A 17022-nucleotide genomic window follows, 5' to 3' on the forward strand; every position below is an offset into this window, starting at 1 on the left:
AATATTATGAAAGTACAGAAACTGGCTTTCTTGTATTTACTTCTTTGACATCTTCATACATATATGTCATTGACCTTTCCATCTGAACAAAGGAAATTTAAACAAGTCCAGTTTTCCTATTTTGTAATCCTTTCGTTCAGAGTAGATATACACACTATAAGGATCTAGCTAAGAAATTTAACCCTAATAGACCACATTCTTCAAGTGGCTGCTCAGCTGTAGCACTATAAAGAAAAACTTTGCTGTGTGGGCATATCAGTCTCAAGAAGGGAGGCTGAGAGCATTTGGCTAACATTTTTTGGAAAGTGCAAAGTGTTTGATGGCTAAGGACAGGCTATGTGATTGAGAGGCCCTTGTCCTCTCCCAATCAGAGTCTTAGTTATTTTGGAAGTCACATACCTTATGTAGCAAGAGGAACTTGACGCCTGGCAGAGAGACAAATGCAGCACAAATTTCCCACTGACCTTGTAGATCAGAACGAATGGGCCCCTACGAATACCCACTCTCTGGCCACCGGTTCTCCCCTTCTCAGCACCAGCGGCCATGTGCACATGGGAGCTAAAATAGTGGCCAGTTCTGTGGCTCCTTTCTTCTTGAAGAAAGCAACCATAAGGATTAATTACTGAGTCTGTATGTATTCTTTTGGAATTACAAAATGAGTAATTCCGAGCTGTTTCCTTCCTCTCGCAAAGCACGAGTAATTGGTCTTCTGAGGCCTCTGAAGGATGTCACAGTAACTGCAGGGGAAACAGCCACATTCGACTGTGAACTCTCTTACGAGGATATCCCAGTGGAATGGTATCTCAAAGGGAAGAAACTGGAGCCCAGCGATAAGGTAAAAAGCGGACATATGGTTGTTTTGTCTTCCTCTTTTTCTCCCAAGTTCCGTCTTTACTTGTATGTTCCCTATTCTTTGTTCCTTCTCATATCCTTTCCACTCCCTTCGCCTTTCTCTTTCCTACTCTAGTCTGATTTCTGCTGAAACTGTAAAGCAGGTTCTTCACATTTTTGTTGGGTTTAACCTGATGATGTTTTTATTGAAATGGAAATAAAAAATTAAATTACAATCAGTTGTTAGTTTTTTGAAGACAAGGCAAACGTTCATTAGCTATCAGTGATAGTTTGATTAACTGGAAGACAGGAAGAATCAGAAAGACTTGGATGCGCTGTAACAACGAAGCATGAAAAAGTTTTGTGACTAATTCTCCCCATGCTATCCAGTGTTCTGCATAGAAGGGGATTAAGAGGAGAGGATTGAAATTCCATTTCAGGCAGTTGATCGAGTAGCTGAGATAACTTCTAGGCAGATTTGCACTTTAAGCATTTTCCTAAGCTATTTTTAACCCTGAAGGACTTTGAGCTGTGCAAATTCTGGAATGCAAGTGGACTATTTAAAGTGCAACCAATGGTACTGACAAGAAAGAGGGCGCTGTGGTTATCTATATATATAATCAAAAATACTTTAAGAAGTTTTAGGAAATAACAAGCTCCTGGTGTTAGCTTTTCTATGCCCAAGATTTACCCATAAGTAAAAACCAAGGTAATTTTTTTTGGTAAGCCTAAAATATAATTTATCTAAATGGAGTTATGAATTTTGCACCCAAAACGCTGTGTGTGTTTAAATTATCTTGATAATTCATCATTAATTTTGATTTTTTGAAATACAATATATAGAAAATGTCCAACATGGGTTGAAAATAAAGCACAGGACAGTTCATTATTCTCTAGCATTTTTTCCCCAGTATTTTAGAAATAATATTGAATGTGCCATCAACAAACACTTCAATACAAATCAAACTTTAAGACTTACAGGAATATAATTAACAAGGGAATCAGTTCAACAAAGAGCCACAAAGTTGATTGCGATATTAGAAGGCAAATGCCTTTGAACAACTGTTCTAAAACAAACAAAAACTAGTACTCTACCTAAGAAATTAAAGAGTAAATACAGTAACAGCCATCTAGGAGATAAAAGTCTGCCTGTTACACAGACAAGAATCACCAATCGGTCTCCTTTTTTACCAAGAATAGAAAAAGCAACCATATGTTCACATTGTAGCATGAAAGTTAACTTCCATATGTGAAAACATCCCTTACAGTGAGATCTAAATATTGAACTGGGTAATGAAAGAATCTCTACCTTCAAGTTTGCTTTCTTGAAATGTACATTCATCCCATAAAGTATGGTTTAATTGCTTTGATGTCTAAAGGCAGAGATTCAGTTGACTTTTTAAGATCCTTTCTTGATCTATAAATTTGTAATTCGAAAATAGAAACATTGCTTAAGGACAAATGATATTATTCTTTTGCTACTAAATATCTTTTGGTAAAATGAGAGCTCTTTATTAAAGGATCAGTCTCATTAGTTTTAATCTAAAAATTGTTTTAATTTAAAATGTAGACTCATAAAATCTTATCTACATTTCTTTTACTCAGAAAAGATATGTATATTTCTCATTGTCAGCAAACTATTTTTTGAGTTAAAAGGGATCACCTTACTATAATTCTAAATAGGGCTTCTTTGTGTCTCTTGGCACAGGAATTTTAATCCTTTAGTTTAGCCACCCAAAATACTTCAGCCTTTTATCACTTTCCTCTTCTATTATTTAAATGTCCCTTTTTAAAACGAATTTAAACATAAACCAAGAAGTAATAAGGTCATTTTATTACATTTTCAAGTTTTGTTTGAATTAAACCCATCAGAACAAATCTGCTAGTATCAATTTAATTCAAGACTTTCATCTTTACTCTGTGAAATGTTTAGCCTCCTAAATTATACCAACCAAACAAAAACAAGTTGTTGGAATAAGAAATTAACAGAGAAAATTTTAGAAATGGATGTTTTCTTTTTTTTTTTTTTTTCCTTTGGCCATCAATCCAAGAAAGAATTACTAAGTCCTAAAGGGCCTTTGACAATTTTGTATGGAAACTTTAATAGCTTGGTCACAGTCATAATGTCTATTATAGCAATACGCTTCCCTTATAAGTTAACAATATTTTAAAAGGATAATAGCTAACATTATTCTTATATAATCCGCCACAGAATCTTCAGCATTCATTTTATTGGTTTATTTTTACAAGGTGCTTGTTTATTTATTTATTTTATTTTTTTAACATAATCAAGGTACATTGTGTTTGGGCAATTTATTGAGAACCACTGTGTTCTGAGCCAAGTTCTTGGTAATAGAAATTTCTAGAGTATCCTCAGAGGAATTCAGATGATAAGCTGTGTTAATTTATAATATATATCTATGGGTGGGATAGAATCTGAGATACTTTTTTAAGTAGCCATAAATCACAGTCCAAAATTACTTTCAAAATTTATATTGAAATGTCATTATAAAAACATTTTTCCCATTTGAGCACCACATCCTTGAATAAATAGCCGTGTTCCTAGGATATATCTTAATTAATTTTTCCTACCCGTTTATTTTCCCTTATTATGTTTTTGGCCTTTCTCAGTTATTAAGGTAGTTATATTAATAACAATGCCCAGCTCTTAACTGAGGAAAAACTTTTATATGAAACTTTATTCCTGACTCCTTCCTTTTTATCAGCATAGTAAATAGTCCTACTTATAAAAATGTTTACATTATTCTTAACTCTAAATGAACTCTTAAGCAGTGTAAAATCAGTCGATGACAGACAGAACACAGCATCTTATGGAATTTTAGATGGTAGAACTAGAAGAACCTCCAATTGACTTCTCCTTCCTGTCAAAATGGACCTGTCCTGATTTTCAGTTGTGCAAACCACAATTATGGAACTTAATGACAGCCCATATCAAGGCGGTGTATTCTTTTTGACAATTCATTTTGCTACAGACTACACCTTCACATAACCTAAGGTTACATTTACAAGCAGAATTTATCATTCCTATATTAACAGTAATGGTAGCATTTGCTTTGTTATTCTAATATCCCAATGGTCTCCTGCTTTAACTATTTCTAAAGTTATTTTATCCATTTGTTCATCGCTATGTGAATAATGGCAGCCCTGTCTGATACCAGATTTTCCCAGTCCTGAGGTACAAATACATGAAAGAGAAGAAGAGTCAGTATCTTCATTTGCATTTTTTAACAAAATTAAGAAATTGTACAAATTATTTTAAACACACGTTTAATAGGTTTGCAAGATCATTTTAATTGCTGAAATAAATGAGTTCTAGCTTGTTGCATGGCAAACACCTTGCATTTAGAACATAAGGTTTACTTCCAGCTTACCATATACAATCATTTCACAATTCAGCTTTTCTAAGTCCTTCCTTTATATATATATATAAACCCAGTGGCATAATATAGGCAAATATAATACACACATACACACACTCTTAAATGCACACACACAAATTTGCATAGGCATTTCAACATAAGAAGTCACCTAGTAATTATGTAAGGGTAACTATGAAAGCCTAAAATTTTCTTAAAAGGTTCTAAACTATTAATTAAAATCATTTTGAAATACATATTGTTATGTATATGATTACAAAACAACTTGTAAAGTGCTATTTCGAACTGTTTACCTAAATGAATTAAATACACCTATATATATTATATGCACATTATATATATATATATATTTGATTATGTTTCAAATATTCTTAAACTGCATATTTTTTCAAAAAACTAGGTGGTCACACGTTCAGAAGGAAAAGTTCATACACTTACTCTGAGGGATGTAAAGTTAGAAGATGCTGGAGAAGTCCGACTAACAGCAAAAGATTTTAAAACTGAAGCCAACCTCTTTGTGAAAGGTAATTACAAGGCTTATTTTTAAAAACATGTGTAATGCAGAGGTTCACAAATAATGCCAACTCTCAATTATCTTTATATATTGAATACCGTAGATCATTAAAATCCACCAAATAGTCAATTTTTACTTTTTGACCTAACAAAATAGTTCACAGACTATTAAAAAAAAGTTGAAATTGACTAAAATAAGTTTCACTTCCTCTTTCTGTCCCCACTGTTTTTATTGCTTCAATGAACAGCTGGAAGAGTAAGAACTATTTTCGAATTCAGTATCTAGCATTTTGGTTATAAATAATAACCAAAAAGTTGGCTATTATTTCCTTGATGTTTCATATTTTTAAAACATGCTTTTCCTCTGTATGTACAAATAATGATGAAACATTATTATTAGAGAAAAACATTCACACAGAATCAAATCTTACAAATGAAACTTAAAAATAGAAAAAGCCCTGGAGGTACTAGAGGAAAGTTGAAGAGGTACTGAAACTCTTCGAGAAGCAAAGGAGAGATGCCTTGGCTAATTAGTATGATTCTTTCAGAACCCCCAGTTGAATTCACTAAGCCTCTTGAGGACCAGACGGTCGAAGAGGAAGCCACTGCAGTATTGGAATGTGAAGTATCCAGAGAAAATGCTAAGGTGAAATGGTTCAAAAATGGTACAGAAATTCTCAAAAGCAAGAAGTATGAAATTGTCGCTGATGGCAGGGTCAGAAAACTTATCATACATGGCTGTACCCCAGAGGATATTAAAACATACACTTGCGATGCTAAGGATTTTAAGACCTCCTGTAACCTGAATGTCGTGCGTAAGTATTCTTCTTACACGGGACTTTTCATTTGCAACTCTTTGATAACCAAAAATAAAACAAAATAAAGAAAGAATGAAAGAAAGAAAAACACCTTTTGCATGCCCTTCTTGGCCTAACCGCATTCTTGGCCACTTATAGTATTGGTACTGACATAACCTGATCCTTTATGTATTCAGGAAAAAAGGAAAGTTCTTCTACTACATCTGGTCTGATAAGGACAGATTGATCTCCTTTCCCTGTTTCTCAGGGAGCCATGATACTTAAAAAAAAAGAAAGAAAGAAAAGGAAAGAAAAAGAAAGAAAGAAAAGAACAGAAAGAAAATTTTATTTGAATGAAAAATGAATCATCGGGTATAGGAAACAATTAAAAAAGGAGCATGAAATTTTAGTTTGAATAGGAGCATGGCTAGAAGTCTGCTGAAATATGATAAAGCCCATTCACATATGCTTTCTCTGAGAATAAGAATGGGTAAGAAGATGGAGAGAAGCCTGGATTCTTTGAGTCCTGAGAATGATGAGAGTTCTAATGGTTTATAGCATTACCTCTTCCTCTGGAGAAAAATGTAACATCTTTTTTCAAAATACTGCATGCTAGCTCATTTTTTTCATTCATTTATTTGTCTAGGAATAATATTTTTCAGTGTGCATTTTTGTGCAATATTTGCTGTTTAGTTTAGTTGCTCCCTATCTGTCAACAGCTACAAAATAATGGCTTTGATTGTGCTTCCATGGATCTTGTACTGTTTTATTCTTTCCAATTTGTGGTTGTTCTGCGTTAGTCTATGACAGAGTAGCTTCTTGGGTCTCCTTCTTCCTTTTGTCATCTACTTTTTCTCTACTCCAAGAAGGCTCAGCTATAATGAGCATATATCTTCAAGCCTATTAGCCAGCATTTGTGTCCCAGAATCTCATTGATCAAAAACAACCATCTTGGGAAGAACTCACAAAGAGCCCTGAAAGAAGGAAAGGCAAGGGGTCAGCTCTACAATCCTAGACATCTGCTGACTTAATTCTAGAGATAAATGAAACACGAGATGTAAAAAAAAACAATTCACTCTTCTATACAGACACATTGCTTTGTCACACTAATGGATGTTACAGCTAACGTATAGGTGACGTCTTTGAAGCTGACTTTTAAAAAAAAAAATGAATTATGTGATTTCAGTTGCAGACTCATGCCTCTCTGCTGTAGACAAGACTGGTCCTAGTGCTTCAAGCTACATTATCATTGAATTCTGCTAACTTCTCAGAGATTATGCTAGCTGCGTTAAATAAGATAATGTTTATTGGCTACTGGTATTTCCTTTGACAGTATTGACTTTCAACTCTGGAGCAGTAGCAATAGAGATATTCCTTTTAGCCAGCATTCAGAAGAATTGAGTTAGTTATGATGATAGATAGATTGATAGATAGATGATAGAGAGATAGACAGACATAATTATCTGGACATATAATTTTATGAAAACTACAAAGATGTAAGTAGCAAAGTATCATACCTGAATGGCAGCTCCAAGTGATTTCAAAATCAGTTGTAGACTATTAAGATGGAAACCCCCCCAATAGACTCACTTTTTCGTAATATGTACCACAGTAATGTTAGAGTAAATTTCTAGAAACCTCATTTTGAAATATGATGACCCTCTTTTACAGCTCCTCATGTGGAATTCCTAAGACCACTTACAGATCTTCAAGTTAAAGAAAAAGAAATGGCTCGGTTTGAGTGCGAAATTTCCCGAGAAAATGCAAAGGTCTGTGATTATATAGTTGTGATCTTCTCTTGTCAGATAACTTTATGTTTACTTTTGGTTTAGCCAAAATAGGGCGGGGGGGGGTAGTTAATCTCACCTGTCTCTGGTCATCGCACTTTTAGCTTAGAGATTATTACTTTAGTATGAAGTAGCTTTTGACAACCAGGTTTTATACAGAATTGATAAATATAAGCACTCCAAGTATTAAAGACTGTGGCTTCCCAGATGAGGGTGAACACATTGTCACTGCTAGACAAGATAAATCTGTTGCTGATTTAATTGTTCTCTTTTTAGAATTATTCATTTATTATTACTTGAAAAACACTGGATTCACAATCAGGAAATTTAGATATTATTAGTTTGAAACATATGAAATTGCTGTTTTTGAGGTTAAAATAATCAAATATCATCAATTTCATATGTCTCAACTAAATACTCCTGTTTGTCATTAACTACCATTAGCAGGTCAACTTTGAGTACCAGTTTATACATCCAGAAAATGAAGGCATTTGGTCTGCATGATATCTAAAGTCTGAAGGAACAAAACAGATAAAGGTATTTATTTATCTTAAATATAGGTTCAATGGTTTAAAGATGGTGCTGAAATTAAAAAGGGCAAAAAATATGACATCATATCTAAGGGAGCAGTGCGCATTCTTGTCATCAATAAATGTCTGCTGGATGATGAAGCAGAATATTCTTGTGAAGTAAGGACAGCAAGAACTTCCGGCATGCTGACAGTACTGGGTAAGAATAAAGTCTTTCTTTGCAGAAGTTTATGAGTTGGAAAAAATTATAACTTTTTGTTTAACTCATTTTTTTATTCTTCTTGCAGAAGAAGAAGCTGTCTTTACAAAAAATCTTAACAACATCGAAGTTAGTGAAACAGACACTATAAAACTCGTTTGTGAAGTCTCTAAACCTGGAGCAGAAGTGATTTGGTACAAAGGAGATGAAGAGATCATTGAAACAGGAAGATATGAAATACTTACTGATGGACGAAAGAGAATTCTGATCATTCAGAATGCCCATCTTGAGGATGCTGGCAGCTACAACTGCCGACTCCCAAGTTCTCGAACTGATGGCAAAGTCAAAGTACATGGTATGAAAATTTCTATGAATAATATTTTATTTTAAAAATGTGTGTTTGTTGCATATGCTTAAGGCACAAATGCTTAAGTTTTGAATATTTGCAACTTTTTCTTTTAAGAACTTGCTGCTGAATTTATCTCGAAGCCTCAAAACCTTGAAATACTTGAAGGAGAAAAGGCTGAATTTGTCTGCTCTATATCAAAGGAGAGCTTTGAAGTACAGTGGAAGAGGGATGATAAGACACTTGAATCTGGAGACAAATATGACATTATTTCTGATGGCAAAAAGAGGATCCTGGTTGTGAAAGATGCCACGTTACAAGATATGGGTACTTATGTGGTCATGGTTGGGGCTGCCAGAGCAGCAGCTCACCTGACAGTAATTGGTAAGTTTGTTTTTGCTTATTGGGTTTACTCAAATTTATATCTGTGACTTGGTTCTTCTTTGTAATATAGAGTCTTATTGGTTGCTTTCAGAAAAACTCAAGATCATAGTTCCTCTTAAGGACACTCGTGTAAAAGAACAACAAGAAGTTGTCTTTAACTGTGAAGTCAATACCGAAGGTGCCAAAGCCAAATGGTTCAGAAATGAAGAAGCCATATTTGATAGTTCAAAATACATTATTCTTCAAAAAGATTTGGTCTACACCCTCAGAATTAGAGATGCACGATTGGATGATCAAGCCAACTACAATGTGTCTCTGACCAATCATAGAGGTGAAAATGTTAAGAGTGCAGCCAATCTAATAGTAGAAGGTAAGTCACTTGTATGGCATTAGAGGTCTTTAAAATCAATTTTTGTTATGCAAACAATTAAAATCAACATTCTCCTTCTTTTTTACAACAGAGGAAGACCTTAGGATTATTGAGCCTCTTAAAGATATTGAAACAATGGAGAAGAAATCTGTCACATTCTGGTGCAAGGTGAATCGTCTCAATGTAACACTGAAATGGACCAAAAATGGAGAAGAGGTGGCTTTTGACAACCGTGTTTCATACAGAATTGATAAATATAAGCACTCTTTAACCATTAAAGACTGTGGCTTCCCAGATGAGGGTGAATACATTGTAACTGCTGGGCAAGATAAATCTGTTGCTGAGCTTCTCATCATCGAAGCTCCTACAGAATTTGTGGAACACTTAGAAGACCAGACAGTCACTGAATTTGATGATGCTGTCTTCTCCTGTCAGCTCTCCAGAGAGAAAGCAAATGTAAAATGGTACAGAAATGGGAGAGAAATCAAAGAAGGCAAAAAGTAAGCAAAAGATTCTTGACCTCTATTTCTGTAGCTATATATACATTATTGACAATTTAGTGGTCATTATGCAAGCTAACTGATAATTCGACCTCTTCTTTCAGATACAAATTTGAAAAAGATGGAAGTACACATAGGCTCATTATAAAAGATTGCAGGCTGGATGATGAATGTGAATATGCTTGTGGAGTAGAAGACAGGAGGTCTCGGGCTAGACTTTTTGTGGAAGGTACATTTTAACTGAAAAGACAATTTTAATATTAGAACCAGTTTTAAAGGGTGGTTAATCCAAATACAAACATATTTGTATTTATTTCACATTTTCTTTTCAGAAATCCCTGTCGAGATCATCAGGCCTCCACAAGATATTCTCGAAGCCCCTGGTACTGATGTTGTCTTTTGGGCTGAGCTCAACAAAGATAAGGTGGAAGTCCAGTGGCTAAGAAATAACATGATTATTGTCCAAGGTGACAAACACCAGATGATGAGTGAGGGAAAGATACACAGGTTACAGATTTGTGATATTAGGCCCCGTGACCAGGGCGAATACAGATTTATTGCCAAAGACAAAGAAGCCAGAGCTAAGCTTGAACTGGCAGGTAAGTCCCTTTCTATTATTTTCACATGTCCTTGCAATGGCACAGAAACTGTGAAAGTTTCAGGTTTCACAGTTAATTAATGAGATAATGCTTGCGAAAGCCCTGTTAAATCCTATCCACCTGTTAACAGTTCTAATTTCTCTTACAATAAAGTGTCTTGAATAAAAGGAAATTGATAGCATTCCTCCTTACCTGCCAGAACCTCGAACAGTTCCTAGTACATGGCGGCTGTTCAAATAACTCCTAGAATTAACCCAGCACCCTGAGAGTCTTCCCAGCAAACCCACACCTAAAAATATTTATATTCTCCTACTTTCCCAAACCTCGTGGTGCCTCATAGATCTCTTCTCATCTTGACCAAAGCTTTGAGATATCTTTATAGGTTGTCATTATGAAAAAGCCGTTAGTTAACCTCTTGTAAATAAGAAACAGTTTGTCTGGTTTATCTTGAAGTAAGTGTGAGGTGACTACTTTATTTAAAAAAACAAACAAAAAACAAACAAACAAACAAAACACTGTATTTAGTTCTTTGTTTTTTGGGTTTTTTTTTTTTTTTTTGACAAAATGGAGACTTCATGGTTGAATATCATTCTTAATTCTCTACTTTCTAGTCTGATAATTTGCAGTATGAGAACTCTAAAATCAGTTAGTATTCTCTGCCATAAAGTTACTGCGATATACTTCCAAGGTTATGTAACCAATATTTGCTAACAAAAGCATAGTAAAGAAGCTGTAGTGTAGCTGGACTACAAGAAATAACTCAAACACATTCACATGTTATTTTTCTCACTAGCTGCACCTAAAATCAAGACAGCTGATCAAGACCTTGTGGTTGATGTCGGCCAGCCTTTGACAATGGTGGTGCCCTATGATGCCTACCCTAAAGCAGAAGCTGAGTGGTTTAAAGAAAATGAAGCTCTGTCTTCAAAAACTGTTGATACTACAGCTGAACAAACTTCTTTCAGAATTTTAGAAGCCCAGAAAGGTGACAAAGGAAGGTATAAAATTGTGCTTCAGAACAAACACGGGAAAGCAGAAGCATTTATCAATTTACAAGTTATTGGTAAGTCCTTGAGTTACTTGGACTTGATTGACAAAGCACAAGTAAAAGCATGATAGCACACTAAAAAAGAAAAATTTATGTGAATTTCAGATGTTCCTGGGCCAGTGCGTAACTTAGAAGTAACAGAAACTTTTGATGGTGAAGTGGGCCTTGCTTGGGAAGAACCATTAACTGATGGTGGAAGCAAAATCATAGGTTATGTTGTTGAAAGACGTGACATCAAGAGAAAGACCTGGGTTCTGGCCACTGACCGTGCAGACAGTTGTGAGTTTACTGTCACTGGACTACAAAAAGGAGGAGTTGAGTATCTATTCCGTGTGAGTGCAAGAAACAGAGTTGGCACTGGTGAACCAGTGGAAACTGACAATCCTGTAGAAGCAAGGAGTAAATATGGTAAGAACTTTTTAAGTAAATGAAAAACTAGCTTATCTTTGCTTTTATTTTTGATATAACCCAAAGCCCATGTTTTCTTCTGTGATGAAATCCAGATGTTCCAGGCCCTCCTTTGAATGTAACCATCACTGATGTGAATAGATTTGGTGTCTCATTGACATGGGAACCACCAGAGTATGATGGTGGTGCTGAGATCACAAACTACGTCATTGAATTAAGGGACAAGACTTCTATCAGATGGGACACAGCCATGACAGTAAGAGCTGAAGACCTGTCTGCAACTGTCACCGATGTGGTGGAAGGACAGGAGTATAGTTTCCGAGTCAGAGCCCAAAACAGAGTTGGAGTTGGAAAACCAAGTTCAGCCACACCTTTCGTCAAAGTCGCTGATCCAATTGGTAAGCCCACCAAAAAAGTAAATAACTCCTTCATGAAACCCAGAAACCAAGCCTATCGATTAAAATAAGTAAAATTAAATAGAAGTTAATGAAAATGTAGAACATCAGAAAAATTTGAAAATCATAAAAGTATAGGCCTTGCCTACTACTTTTATTTAGTGAGCACAGTAAACCTGATATTTTAAAGAGAAGAATAGAAATGATTACAGCATTGTCTTAATAAATTGTCACTGAATTAAACAGTCTACTCCAACTCTTTCTTCCACTTCAGAGAGACCAAGTCCTCCTGTGAACCTAAATTCCTCAGATCAGACTCAGTCATCAGTTCAGCTTACATGGGAACCTCCCCTGAAAGATGGAGGAAGCCCAATCTTGGGCTATATAATAGAGCGATGTGAAGAGGGAAAAGATAACTGGATTCGTTGCAATATGAAACTGGTCCCTGAACTGACTTACAAGGTAGGACATATGCATCTAAAAACAATATTCAGTGTATGATCATGGACTTAAATGTATATTTTTTTTACCAAATATCAATTCATAATTTTAGGTTACTGGATTACAAAAAGGAAATAAATATTTATATCGAGTATCTGCAGAAAATGAAGCTGGTGTTTCAGATCCATCTGAAATTCTTGGTCCTCTAACTGCTGATGATACTTTTGGTAAATGAATATTTTGTTTTTAGATTTGGGAATGGCACATGGCTGCTTTGGGGTAACAGGGACTTAAATACAGTATTGAAAACTCATTAATTTTTCTTCTTGGTAGTTGAACCAACAATGGACTTAAGTGCCTTTAAAGATGGTCTGGAAATTATTGTTCCAAATCCTATCAAGATCCTGGTTCCAAGTACAGGCTATCCAAGGCCAACTGCAACCTGGTCTTTTGGAGATCAAGTTCTAGAAGCAGGGGACCGTGTGAAAATGAAAACTTTATCTGCATATGCCGAACTTGTCATTTCTCCAAGTGAACGTCCAGACAAGGGCATTTATACACTGTATCTTGAAAATCCGGTGAAAGCAATTTCTGGGGAAATTAATGTCAATGTAATTGGTAAGGAACTAAACTTTTGTTATCTAAAGTGATTTGACAGTAGTAACGAACATTAGTTCAAGCTATTTGCTATATTGACTTCTGACTATATTTATTCAGCTCGCCCAAGTGCACCCAAAGAACTGAAATTTGATGACATAACCAAGGACTCAGTACATTTGACTTGGGAACCACCAGATGATGACGGGGGAAGTCCATTAACTGGATATCTTGTTGAAAAGCGAGAAGTCAGCCGGAAAACATGGACTAAAGTGAGTTTTTAGCAATGATGCACCAACTTCAGAAAAAAAAAAAAAAAAGAGGAGAAATCCCAGAATTCTGCAAAGTTTATGTTTTTACCTTTCTCTACTAAAAAAGTACCAAAAACTTTTTTGAATGCATTGATGCTAATACTTCCTCGGGTAATTCAACCAAGCCTTACCAAATTTTCAATTAAGATTATTTAAAAGAAAAAAACCTTAACTACTTACTTGGTATCTGATAAGTACCCAATATGCCCCTATTAAGTATCAGCAATTCTAAGGACATTAAGTACTTAACTTCTGGTGATCAGACATCTCACGCCACTAGATTGCCTTAGTTGGCCTAATCTGCCTTTTTTTTCTCCTTAGTTTATAGTCATTATTACTTTTACCTTGATTGGAAATCATATTTTTAATAACCAAGCTGGTGTTATTTACTGGCTTTTTTTTTACCACTTTTTAATGTGTACAAACTGTGAAACAGTTTTACTTTATGTTAAGGGTCAAATAGTATGTCTTACTTTGCAATTTTTCCCCTAATATGAAATAAATAATCCTTAGCATTCAAAACAACTTCCATGTCTATCCCTGCTCATGGTAAAAATCTTTTGACTTGGGCAAAGGGTTTTGGGAAACAACTAATTAACTGTATCACTTTGTCCCAGGTTATGGACTTCGTGACTGACTTAGAATTCACAGTCCCCGATCTTGTTCAAGGAAAGGAGTATTTATTTAAAGTCTGTGCTCGTAACAAGTGTGGCCCTGGGGAACCTGCATATGTTGATGAGCCTGTGAATATGTCAGCTCCTGCAAGTGAGTGTATTATTTACGATTTCTAAACTAGCCTCTTGGTACTTGTTTTTGCTTTTAAACCTAGTGTTAAAGGGCACTAGGGAAAGGCACAGGTTGGCAATATGATGGCATATCTAAGACTGACTCTCTTTTTCAAATGTTATAGCGGTACCTGATCCACCAGAGAATGTTAAATGGAGAGATCGAACAGCCAAGAGCATCTTCCTAACATGGGATCCACCTAAATATGATGGTGGTTCACGCATCAAAGGATATTTAGTTGAAAAATGTCCACGTGGTTCTGATCGATGGGTTGCCTGTGGAGAACCAGTTGCAGAGACAAAGTATGTTTTTAATTATTTGGCACAAGAGCAGATGTTTACTCTTACTCACTAAAATGAGCTTTCTTTTGGAAAATCTAAATGTTAGGTTTTTTCATTCAGAATTCCCCTGTCGTGCCTGTCTGTTTTTAGAAAGTACTGTTGAACTCATCCCCTACTCAGGATTTTCGTTAGTTACAATATTGAAGCAATCCAGAATTAATTTAAAGAATACTATAATATCAAGGGCATGGATTTTGGAAATACTATGAATACTACACAATTCTATGCATTATAGTAAAATAACTTATTTTGTTTTCTGACAGAATGGAAGTAACAGGTCTTGAAGAAGGCAAATGGTATTCCTACCGTGTTAAGGCCTTGAACAGGCAAGGTGCTAGCAAACCAAGCAAACCCACAGATGAAATCCAGGCTGTGGACACACAGGGTATTTATTTCTGGTTTTCGTTTATCACCAGGCCTCTGACTTTCTGCTTGAACTTGCTAACATTGTAAATAATCTTTTTCTAATTCAGAGGCTCCAGAAATTTTCCTTGATGTGAAGCTCCTTGCTGGTCTCACTGTAAAAGCAGGAACTAAGATTGAACTTCCTGCCACTGTAACTGGAAAACCTGAACCTAAAATAACTTGGACGAAGGCTGATATGCTTCTGAAGCAGGACAAAAGAATCACCATTGAAAATGTTCCTAAAAAATCCACAGTGACTATTGTCGATAGTAAGAGGAGTGACACTGGCACATACATCATCGAGGCTGTGAACGTCTGTGGTCGAGCCACTGCTGTAGTAGAAGTAAATGTCTTAGGTAAGGAAGGCTCTCATTTTCAAAATAAGGAAACTCATTTCAGCTACTTTTTAAAATTAAATGTTTTCTAAATGTTTTTTTCTACATGTGTAATGTCATCCACAGATAAACCAGGACCACCTGCTGCTTTTGACATCACAGAAGTGACCAATGAGTCATGTCTTTTGACATGGAACCCACCACGAGATGATGGTGGATCTAAAGTCACAAACTATGTTGTGGAGAGAAAAGCAACAGACAGTGAAGTGTGGCACAAGCTCTCATCCACTGTCAAGGATACAAACTACAAGGCAACCAAATTAACACCCAATAAAGAATACCTCTTCAGAGTTGCTGCAGAAAACATGTATGGTGTTGGCGAGCCAGTTCAGGCCGCTCCTATAACAGCCAAATATCAGTTTGGTAAGTTTCTCATAAATCACTTGGCAACAACAGCAACAAAAAGAACACTTGCGTCAAACTTGGATTTAAGTGTCTTATTTATATATAGGACATATAACACATGTCCTTATCTTGTCTATAGATCCACCTGGACCTCCAACTCGCCTAGAACCTTCTGATATCACTAAAGATGCAGTGACTCTTACATGGTGTGAGCCAGACGATGATGGTGGCAGCCCAATCACTGGATACTGGGTTGAAAGATTAGATCCTGATACAGATAAATGGGTTAGATGCAATAAGATGCCAATAAAGGACACAACATACAGGTATGCCCAAAATCTCCATCAAGATGTTAAAAGAATAGTGTATAAAATTTTCATTTTTTAGTATGCCTTTTGATTATACATGATTATATATCACTATAAAAATTATAATCATTTTACTTATATTTCCTATTAACACATAATTTCAAAAATGATATGTTGCATCCAAGGATACTTTTCTTAAAATGCTACAAAATATTAACTTTCCGGAAGTTTCAAAGTGTTTGGTCTTCCAATATATTATAATAATGGTCATTATTATAGTATTATAATTAGGTTGGTACATTTAGCCAAACCTAAAATGTGTGATAGTTAAAAGGTAATTTCAAATTTATGTTGAAATATTTTCAATTAAATTTGCAAATAAATTTTTCATAATTCAACTAAATCAGCCTCTTCTATGTAAGCAGAGATTTCTGCTTCTTATTATGGTATTCAACTGGTACTTTGTTTCTGATTCAGAGTAAAAGGTCTCACCAATAAGAAGAAATACAGATTCCGTGTGCTGGCTGAAAATCTTGCTGGACCTGGGAAACCAAGTAGATCAACTGAACCAATCTTAATAAAAGACCCCATAGGTATTATTCATATATTTTATGTGATTATTTTGAAGTTCATATTAACCCCTTTTTGACAGACCTGAATAATGATTCCATTTTGTTGGTTTGCAGATCCTCCATGGCCCCCTGGAAAACCAACTGTGAAAGATGTAGGCAAAACATCATTAGTATTGAATTGGACAAAGCCAGAACATGATGGAGGAGCAAAGATTGAGTCTTATGTCATTGAAATGCTAAAGACTGGGACAGACGAGTGGGTCCGAGTGGCTGAAGGAGTTCCCACCACTCAGCATCTGCTCCCAGGGCTCATGGAAGGGCAGGAGTACTCATTCCGAGTTAGAGCTGTGAACAAGGCTGGGGAAAGTGAACCCAGCGAACCCAGCGACCCTGTGCTTTGCCGGGAGAAACTATGT

The 17022-nt window shown here is 35.6% G+C and overlaps 1 protein-coding gene across 9 annotated transcripts in view; it reads left to right on the top strand.

Moving 5' to 3' along the window:
• TTN (titin) overlaps positions 1-17022 on the top strand; it is a 265304-nt gene that overhangs the window by 163597 nt on the left and 84685 nt on the right. For all 9 annotated transcript variants that reach the window (XM_016152571.2, XM_036235757.1, XM_036235759.1 and 6 more), the window contains 26 exons: positions 693-835; positions 4630-4753; positions 5291-5557; positions 7211-7308; positions 7887-8055; positions 8144-8410; positions 8519-8785; positions 8877-9155; positions 9247-9655; positions 9760-9884; positions 9988-10254; positions 11048-11317; positions 11408-11710; positions 11806-12108; positions 12380-12567; positions 12659-12773; positions 12880-13164; positions 13264-13415; positions 14072-14219; positions 14365-14542; positions 14845-14966; positions 15055-15342; positions 15448-15744; positions 15866-16052; positions 16512-16627; positions 16721-17020. In XM_016152571.2, the coding sequence (XP_016008057.2) occupies positions 693-835; positions 4630-4753; positions 5291-5557; positions 7211-7308; positions 7887-8055; positions 8144-8410; positions 8519-8785; positions 8877-9155; positions 9247-9655; positions 9760-9884; positions 9988-10254; positions 11048-11317; positions 11408-11710; positions 11806-12108; positions 12380-12567; positions 12659-12773; positions 12880-13164; positions 13264-13415; positions 14072-14219; positions 14365-14542; positions 14845-14966; positions 15055-15342; positions 15448-15744; positions 15866-16052; positions 16512-16627; positions 16721-17020 (5667 nt within the window). The remainder of the gene's footprint in view (positions 1-692; positions 836-4629; positions 4754-5290; positions 5558-7210; positions 7309-7886; positions 8056-8143; positions 8411-8518; positions 8786-8876; positions 9156-9246; positions 9656-9759; positions 9885-9987; positions 10255-11047; positions 11318-11407; positions 11711-11805; positions 12109-12379; positions 12568-12658; positions 12774-12879; positions 13165-13263; positions 13416-14071; positions 14220-14364; positions 14543-14844; positions 14967-15054; positions 15343-15447; positions 15745-15865; positions 16053-16511; positions 16628-16720; positions 17021-17022) is intronic.

The sequence above is a fragment of the Rousettus aegyptiacus genome, unplaced genomic scaffold (assembly GCF_014176215.1).
Source record: "Rousettus aegyptiacus isolate mRouAeg1 unplaced genomic scaffold, mRouAeg1.p scaffold_m13_p_2, whole genome shotgun sequence".
NCBI classification, from domain to species: domain Eukaryota; kingdom Metazoa; phylum Chordata; class Mammalia; order Chiroptera; family Pteropodidae; genus Rousettus; species Rousettus aegyptiacus.